At 27.3% G+C, this 10,458-nt stretch overlaps 1 protein-coding gene across 1 annotated transcript; it reads left to right on the top strand.

Annotated features, from left to right (window-relative positions):
• Window positions 1–297: 297 nt before the first annotated feature.
• Window positions 298–10,081, top strand: LOAG_09393 (Fras1 protein; the record flags this gene model as incomplete). The annotated part of the gene is made up of 21 exons (XM_020447920.1): window positions 298–667; window positions 1,170–1,271; window positions 1,517–1,793; window positions 2,223–2,364; window positions 2,560–2,702; window positions 3,253–3,413; window positions 3,811–3,927; window positions 4,169–4,419; window positions 4,609–4,887; window positions 5,517–5,714; window positions 5,952–6,118; window positions 6,241–6,403; window positions 6,697–6,923; window positions 7,050–7,320; window positions 7,463–7,784; window positions 7,929–8,125; window positions 8,338–8,680; window positions 8,774–8,856; window positions 9,105–9,255; window positions 9,401–9,579; window positions 9,765–10,081. Coding segments are annotated over 21 exons (4,458 nt in total), but the record flags the coding sequence as incomplete, so codon positions are not given.
• Between the last annotated feature and the right edge of the window lie 377 nt (window positions 10,082–10,458).

Below are 10,458 nucleotides of genomic sequence, written 5' to 3'. Positions count from 1 at the left end.
TTCATCTTGAGATCAATCTTAAATGTTGATTGAGATTACGAAACAACACTTTCAGAATTAAGCAAATGATTTAATGATGGCGTTTTCTGTGAGCACAAAAGCGTAATCATCTAAATGAATGATTAAGTGATCTCATTTGCTGTGAACGCAGAGATTGATCATTGAAACAAATTTGTTATTAATTCAACAAACTATGTCAAGCAGTTGCTTCTACAATCGCTAGATGTGTTTTGGAAGAGGAAGAAAAATGAGCAACAATTTCTTTTTGAAAAGGTTCAATTGCTAATAATCTCTGCAATGGCTGTATTATTATCGTTGCCCGTATCTTTGCTAGTTTCAACCCTGAGGTTGCATATTACTACTCGAATGGCTTTATTAGCAACATCAGAAATTTCGGATCAGAGTTCAAACATGATTTCTGGAAATGTGAATTCTGACAAGTATTATTTCATTATGCGTCTGTTGTCAAAAAATCGGAATTTGACGTTTTTCGAACGAAATGGAAATTTGTTCGCTGATTCTCTATTGATTGGTTCACTTGATAATAACGCTGTTAACACACTAAATATTATATGTTCTAATGATATTTCGCTAAGGATCACAATGAATAATAATATATCAAAAACGATGCTATCACCATCATTGTGTCGACGAAATTCTCAATTAAGTATGCTTTAAAATTACAATTATATTACGGTATCTGTTACCAACGATGTTAATGGTATGAATTATTAGTAATATGTATATAGTATGTCGGAAATATATAAATTGTCGCATTAATTAATTATTGAAGAATCTTTTAAGGAAAAGATATTGTTGATCACAATCTTATATATGTCAGGAAAACTTTTGATCGGTGAAAATACTGTAGGATTGACACTGTGTGATACTGTAAGATAATACTGTAAGATATTATGAGGTAATATTGCAAGATATTTCTGATTAAGGGATTGAACAATACAACGATAGATTTCCTTAGAAACTTGGATTGAGAAGGGATTGTTGATGATCATCTTATTACGTAGATGATAAAACATAGTTATCCATTTCAATGATTTTGAAAAATATTTTTATTTTTCCTTCACTGAAAGGATAACAATACAAGTTGTAACTTTTGCTTAATTCAATTTATATTAATCAATTACAAGAGGTTAAATTGAACATTTTAGAGGTGCAAATTGGTGGTACAGAAGGAAATGAGAAGGGTTCTTTGATGGTTGTGTGGGAAATGTTACTATTGCTGCAAAAGTTTTATTGGATCGATGGTGCAGGTTAGTTAAATTTGTAGCACGAATGATGATTGTAATTTAATGCCAATAATAGGATACGGATTACTGCTATTTTTCATAACATCAATGATCTTTCTGTCTTTGCCTTTCTATTTCTTTCCCTCTCTTTTTCTCTCTTATCACAGATGAAATGAAAAAGAGTAGAGCAGAAAGATGTTTAATTAAGCTTTAGGAAACACTGATATCATTTGATGTAAAATGAGAAGAATACCGATATTTTTTAAGAGGATATGAAATTTTACAAACTTTGAAAAGAATTTCAAAAATATTTAGCAGTGATGAGAAATCACAACAGCATCAACAACAACAACAACAACAACAACAAAATGATATAAACGAGCAATCAGATGGACCACGTCCTCCGCCACATCATATGGGATTACCGCATTTTACAGAACCATTAATTTTGGATGAGGGAACAATTGCTCCAATACAGAGTTGGAATATTTACGCTTTTTCAAGACATCATTATGAGAGTATTTCCAAAGAAGACATACTATTCAGGTAATGCTATTCATATTCGACAAACGAGAAAAGGATGATAAAAAAAAGGAAAGATCAAAGAGTTAAAATACTGGAATTTTATAAATCCATCAAACTTAACCATTTTAATAATCATTGATTAAGTATTAAATTTATTTGAATGAAACTTCCAGAAAATATTATGCAAGGTAACTTTTCAATTAATTTTTTTCGAATTCTTTCGATGATTATCAAAATGCAAAAATTAATATCAAAATTAATTCTTTTCTTTCGAATTTTTTTTATTTTGAACTAGAATTTGATTCTTTCATGCAATTATATTTTTTCGTCGAGTGATTTTCGAGTAATTAAAGAATGATTTTTCAAATAATTTCCTTGTTGGATTTAATTAATTTGTCACTTTATTCATCCATTTATTAATCTATTGCTACCTATTAGTTGTTGTTTTAGACTTTTAGAACCACCACAACATGGACAATTATTAAAGTATGATCAACCAATAAATCAATTTGCTATCAGTGATATTACAACCAATAAGATATTTTACAAGCATGATGATAGTGAAACAACTGTTGATAGCATTGGTTTAGAGGTATCTATTATGATACCTAAATATATATTTTTTTTAACTATAATTAAAATAAAATTGCCAAGATGCTTTTTCATTTCTCTTGTTTTCTTTACAGATCAACCGATGAATTTTTCAACATTTAAAAGTAAAATTTAAAAAAAAAAAGAGAGATTTGATCATTCACTCCATATTAACGTTTACAAATTTGAATTTTAGACTGTGATAAATTCACCAGAAATGGTGGCATCAAAACGAAATATGATTTATAATATACCAATACGAATTAATCCTGTAAATGATGCACCGGAATTGAAATCGGGAATTGATTCGAAAACACTATGGATAACTGGTGACTCAAAGTATGATTCTAAATTGCTCATTCATTCGTGGAAATGAATATTTTTGATGCGTAATACTAGTAAATATGTTGTTAAAGTTTATGTAAAATGCAACAAAATTCATTTATTTCATTCATTTCACTAATTCATTAATGAGCAAAACGTAAAGAGAGGGAGAAAAAAATGATAGTAGAAGGATTAAAAGTGGAAAGGAAGACGAATTTTTTGAAAATATTGAAATTTATGTTTAAAATAATCGCTCGAGAAATCAAAAATATGGCATCAAAGTTACTCGTTATTCTTCAAACTTTTCACTAATAGAATATGGCATTATATATTTGGCCAGATATCTTTGTACACTGCAAAGCCTGCAGATAGATTTTTAACAAAATTGAAATAGTCCTAAAATTATCAGCGATATAAATTCTTATCAGTGTTATAAATTCTTAATTCTTTGATATAAATTCTTACATGAAGTGTAAAGGATCAGTAGGTCTTCTCGTCTAGTTGTACTTTTCCTTCTTCTATTGCTTCTTATATATGCAAAATTTTTGGACAAACATATTTCAAGGCTTACGTTAGATAACCGAGCAATAAGCTTGTGGGATGCGGATAACGATCCGGAAACAGTGTTTGTTTCGGTTATCGCTGCTGATGGAGTGCAATTGGAAGATTCGGGAAGGAAGAAAATTCAAAAATTCACCCAAGGAGACTTTTTAAATAATGATTTAAGTTATCAGTTCGATTAAAATATCGAAAATTTCCTAACAAATTAGTAAGGAAAATTGTAATCAATCTTATGCATTTTGTTTCCTCCACTCTTGATTCTTAGTTAGGATAAATTGAGAATGATTAGAGAAGATGAAAGTGACAAATTTGAATTTAGGTACCCTGGTCGTAACTATCCTTAACACTGATAGTAATTACTCATAATCAGTTCTGTTGCCATTTGAAGTACGATTTATCTATTTTTATTGAATTTTATTACGAGATGATCCTTAACACCGATAGCATATCTAAACAAAGAATGTAAATCATATTTAAGATATAATAAAAATAATGATTAAGGAACAAATGTTATGAAATGATTTTACTGTGTTACCATTTCAGGTTCATATTATTCCTACAGGTAAAAGAAATCAGGGTACGTTAAAATTGATTGCTAGTGATGGTGAACGACAATCTGATGTGCTTCAGTTGACAATACATTTTGCACCGATTGAAATACAATTGAAGGCTAATACAGGTATCTTATATTATAGTTGCACATGGAGTGATCAATAAATAGCAATAAAGAAATGATTTAGTAAATAAGCGACAAACAATAGATCCGATAGATTGATCAGTAAAACGATAAACGATAGATCGGAAAAGTAACAATTTTATGATCAAATGATCAAATGAGCAAAAATAGCAAATGTATTGGAACAAGTAAAATGAACAAATATTAAGATAAATGACAGAACAACTAAATGTGACAATTATAGGTTTAAAAGTAATCCATCAAACAGCAACCATTATCTCATCAGCAAATTTATCATTTGCAACAAATCTTCCCGGAATATCAATTCAGTATACCATTGTTGATCAACCGGAATATGGTGTTGTACAATGTCGTAATGGTTTGGGACAATTTGAAATTTGTTCAACATTTAGCCAAGATGATATTGATAATTCACGTGTACAGTATAAACATTCCAGTGTTATAAATCCATTACTTGATACCTTCAGCTTTCAGGTATTTATTAATGAATATAATGAATTTATGAAATTTTATTGAAAATAAAAATAAATTAGATTTAAAAATTTGCAACATTCTTAACTTTTATTTCAATTTATTCGCCAAAAAAAAAAATTTCCCTTTTTTCTTATTTAAAATTAACAATAACCATTTTGTAATACTTCATTTTCTTTATGATCATTTTAGATTCAAGCTGATACCACAACATCAATGATACACGTTTTTCGTATAACATTTATTCCGGTTCATGTTAAAATTTTTAATCGTATTCCATATCTATTAAATAACACGGATAATTTATTGATAAAACGAGAGAATTTATTTGCTTGGACATTCCCAAAAAGTTTTCCAACCAATCAACTTGTTTATCATATCATTGAACCACCAAAATTTGGCACATTATTACGTCGAATTGAGAAAAATCGCAATCGACGAATTGGTGTTTCATCAAATTTCACCCAAAAGGTATATATTTATTGTATAATATGCAAATTTTGTACAAAAAAAGAAAAATTGGTCAATTTAATTTAATCATGCTGTTCTATTTCATTATAAATGATTGATAAAAACACGTTTGTCATCGCAAAAATCACTTATTATACAAATTATTCCGTTAATCTGATAAATTTAATTATTAATCTAATCAATTTAATGATTTACTTTCATTTAAATTCAAGATTTGAATTTCGAAATTTAATAGATTATGACATTCCAATCTCGTTATCTATTCATTACTTTACTTATATCGCCTTTTTTGTCCTTTCTTGTCACCAAATCATTTTGTGATGTATTTATTTTTTTTCATGAATACAATGAAAAAAAAAAATCAATTTTACTAACTCATTCTTCGCATATTCATCCAGTTTGGGACTAAAGTACTTGAGTAATTAAATTTGAAAATTTTAATTTAAACGAGAATAAACCGAAAATATTTTGTAAATATATTTTTATGGTTAAGATATCATCGCATTGTTATGAAATTTGAATTGCTGAAACGAAAATCGTATCATACTTAATGATTGGTAGATTGGATATCAAACTTGAATACTTTAGAATCATTTATATTTAACTGAATTTAACATTTCATATTTCAGCATATTGATGATGGTGAGATTACCTATAAAATGCATTTTGTGCAATATTCCATTGTCAATGATTTTTTCACTTTCCGATTAATCACACCATCGGTGACATCAGAGAAAGTCCTTTTTGAAATAACATTTATTCCGGGACGTGGTTCGGTACAGCTCATTAATCGAACTGTTATTGTTGAAGAAGGCGGTATTCAAAAGGTTAATTTTTGGAATTTAAATTAACCGATGATAGTTGTTTTTGAATTCAAATTAAATTTTTAATTCTCCATTCTCCTTCTCAATTGTAATGTTTCGGATTTAATTCATATCAAAATTTAAATTGTATTTTTGATGTGTAAAAGAGAATCCATAGAAATCTTTGGTTCATTAAATAATTAAGGTCATATTTTGAATCCAAAAGTTTTAAATTTCAACTTTGCACATCAATATTTATAGATAACCAATGAGTCATTATCATTACGAACTCCGGATAGTAGCAGTTTTGTATTTACCATCGGTAATGCACCCATTTATGGTAATGTATTAGTGAAGAGAGCAACTGGAGAGCAGTACAAATTGATCGATGGTGATAATTTCACTACTTCGGATGTTAACAATGGCAAGTAAGTGAATTCATCCAAGTAAATCAAATCTTTTTCTATCCTTCTAAGAATTCGTTCCTATTTCAAGATTTAAAAAATTAAAGTGATAAAATGATAAGTGACAATAAATCAAGAATCTTCAGTGTCTTTTATAAACATATGGATGGTGAAAATCGCATTGATCAAGTTTTTCTCTTAGCTGAAAGTTCGTATCAGCGGACAAGTCGAGTATCATTCTGGTTAACAATCAGATTAATCTTGAAAAATGACAATATTCCAAGGCTTGCTGGCAGTAATATTATACAAGTAATATTACAGTCTTATCATACTTGACAAATTTTTCTGTCCAATTATTGACTATATAACAGTCTATTAAAGGATCATGATTATGAAACCTACAATTCATATTTAGGCTTTTTGATCTTCTGAATAACGCATAATTTGAAAAGGTCAGCTTTTAGGATGCTCTTGGTAACCTTTCGAGAATTTAGGCATGTGTTTTAATAAACTTTCCTTTATTTTTTAATTTATAAAATATTGCTTAATTATGAAATTAAATTGGCATTATATTTAATGTAAATTTAGGGATAAAATTTTAGATAACAGAACGTGGCCAACGTACACTATATCCATCATTGTTACCATGGATGGATGATGATATTGATGCTCAACCATTACAGTTTACTTTTCATGATAATTTTCGATATGCAGCTATCCTGTCCAATTTTTCGCCATCTATACCGTTGCATAGTTTCACTCAACGACAAATGCAATACGGTGAAGTGATAATAAGACATTTTGGACATAATAAAAAGTTCGAAATGAAGTAAGCATTAAAATCTGTGATAAGACTTTAACGCTTAATGATAAGACTGTAGCGATTATTGATAAGACTATAACGAAGTAGTGGAATGAAAAATTGCGTCCCGATGAAATGATGCATACATTATAGTTATACTGTATCAGATGGAGTACATGAAGTATCATCAGTGGTAGTAATCATTGCATCAGAACCTTTCATAAGGATTCAGAATAGCAATATAACAATTTTGATCAGTGATATATCAGCGACGGTAATCCTTGTACAATTAACAAATCGTAATCTTTCCGCTATAACTAATGTTGATGCAAAAAATTCGGATATTTGGTTTCATGTTACAACCGGAAATTGGATCTTTATTAGTAATTCTACTGAAAAATTGGTAAAAAATTTCACACAACAGGTGAGATTTTTTTGGAAATTTTTTTAAACTCTGAAAATAATTTGAATTTTTTTCAACAAATTAAATAAGCTGAATTAATTAACTAAAAATGAATATGTTAAAAAAAAAGAAAAAAGCTCATTGTTAATCTTTTATTTTATAGGATATTGATGATGGTTTAATATTATATCGTATCACTGCATTATCATTTGATGATAACGTAAATGAGCAAATTATCACAGCTACGGTTGCAAATTTAACAGTTAGAAAAATTTTCAAAATTTTGAAAATACAACTAAATGATAATGAAAGATATCATTTGGAAATGGTTACTTTAACTCCATTAATTGTACCATTCTCATCAATTTCACAAATTGATAAAAGCATTCTATTAGCGACAGCTTTGCATAAACAACCAAACGAAATTGTTTATGATGTTATCCGACAGCCAATGCATGGTTCATTAATATTGGAATCACTAAGAGGTATTCATAGCATTTCAGCTTTATGATACATCTTATCATTGTAAATTTTGCACTGATATGCAAATGAATCGTTTATGATAACTTCCAAACGAGAGAAGCATAAACGAATTGACAAAAAAAAAAAAAGAAAAATTACCCTTTCAGCAATTAATAACGGACGTAGCGTAATGCCAAGTAATTTCTTCGTTTCACGTTTTACGCAAGCACACGTAAATGCTGGACAAATACAATATTTACATAATGGTATATTATCAACACGTGATTCAATTATTTTTAACGTTTCCATTGATAAAGAAATGATTGGACCATATACGTTGTTTATTAATATTATAGATGATAAGGTAAATATGAATTTAAAGATTTTTCTTTTTTTTTTTTTTTTTTGGAAAAATAAGTGAAATTATAATTTAGTAAAATAAAAAAGTAAAATTATTATTCATTATTAATATCTAAAATCAATGAATAGAATTTCTGAAAAATAAATAAAATGAATAAAAATTACAAAAAAAAAAGTTAATACAATATTATTATAATTTTACGATGTGATTTTTAGATTGAATTATCTGTATCAAATATAACGGTTATATCCGGATCTAATAAAACAATAAATAACGATATTTTACATGTAACTAACAATGAAGATGATATAGAATTTCGGATTTTATCAGATCCGGAATACGGATGGCTTGTTCGTGATGTATGGAATATAACTAATATCAATACTATTAGACAATTTAATATTCAAGAACTCAACGATCAACGAATCAATTATGTAAATAATCCGATTAGTCATGAGCAACGTGATACTTTTATGATAGTAGCATGTACAACAGGAACACAACAATGTACCGAACCAAAACTAGTGACTGTTTTGGTACGGTATAATAATTTATACGGTAATTTTTCTTTTTCTTATAAAATTAATACATAATAAATTAAATTTAATTAAATATAAGTTTTGTGAGATAAAAGATTATTTATATTTGCAGAACCAGAATTGTTACGTAATGAAGTAATGAAAATGTGGAATACGTATAAAGCTCCAATCACTAAACACCATTTATTTTCACAAGTTTAACTCTTTCTTTTTTTTCCTCCATAAATTTTTGTATTTTTAATCTTTGAAATTCATAATTTTACAGATGAAATAATATTTAATTTGAGATAAATAAGTTATAATTAAAGTTGTTAAGTAGCATAAGTGACAATAATAAGTAACAATTAAGCAATTAAAATTGTTCCTTTTTATGAACAAATGAATTTTTACTTAATTACTACTATTATAAGTTAATTGTTTTGAATTAAATTAATTGAATTAAGGATGATGATACACCTATCGAACAAATACGATATCTTATCAATAAACCGTTAAATGGATATGTTGCTTATACAAATAATCCTTCAAAAGCTATTACAAATTTTTCTCAAGCAGAAATTAATAAATTGGAAATAATTTTTGTGAGAAATGAAGGTATCATTTTTGAAATAATTTTTTAAACATTTACAAATTATTTTTAAATATTTTTTTACTAATTTTTTTCACAAATTTTATGAATAAATTTAAAATAAATTTAAATAAATTAGAATAAATTTGAAACTTTTTAGCTAATTTTTAGATACGATAGCAATTGGTGGTGGTTTTTCATTTCTTGTAAGTGATGGATTTCATCAAATTGGTCCTGAATGGTTTACAATTGAAAGTATAAAAGGATCTATGATTACAATGAATGCAAATGGTCATCTTATAATACCACCAGGAAAATCTTCTGTTATTATTGGATCAGATTTATTGAAAGTTCAAATTCCAAATGTGACTTTTTTTTTATTTAAAAAATTTAAAATTTTCAAAGTATCATTTTATTGTGAATGATTGATTTTAGAATTGGATGGATGAAATGAAATGTAACAAATGACTTAAACAAACTTATCATAACTCTTTCTAAAATATATTAAATATTTTTTAATGATTAATTATTACAGATGGAATCAAATAAAATTATATATCGGGTGACAAAAATTCCACAATATGGAAATTTGTTAGTTTCGGATTCACCTACCAAGCAATTTACTCAAGAAGATATCGATCAATATCGATTAACTTATAAAGTAAATATTGATTTACTCGATGAATGGATTAAAAGAGATTTGTTTCTGTTCAAAATTTTCATCAATGATTCAATGATTGATTCAATGGTTAATGAGGAACGTTTCAAAATTTCAATTACCTATGCGGCATTACCGTCACATCGTTTGCATGAATTCATTCAACTTCATAATGTTATTGTTTCACCTGGTAAGTTTTAACTATTTGAATGTAACAAGAAAAATGTAATTGATAAGTAATCAATAAATTTAAGCTACTAATAACAAATAAGCTCAAACTATTAATAAGTGATAAATAAGCTTAAGCGATCAATAAGTGATAAATAAGCTTAAGTGATCAATAAGTGATAAATAAGCTTAAGTAATCAATGAGTGATAAATAAGCTTAAGTGATCAATGAATGATAAATAAGCTTAAGTGATCAATAAGTGATAAATTAGTTTAAGTAGTTAAGAATAAATAATTGAAACAATTAAGAGAGAAATACGTTGTAATATCAATGTATGTTAAAAAAGATGTTTCAAATGTAATAATCAATAAAGTAAAATTATCTAATGAAAAAATGAGGACG

The sequence above is a fragment of the Loa loa genome, assembly GCF_000183805.2.
Source record: "Loa loa unplaced genomic scaffold supercont3.313, whole genome shotgun sequence".
Lineage (NCBI taxonomy): Eukaryota > Metazoa > Nematoda > Chromadorea > Rhabditida > Onchocercidae > Loa > Loa loa.
Note: the sequence above shows the minus strand (reverse complement) of the source record. Positions and strands in the feature narration are given on the sequence as shown.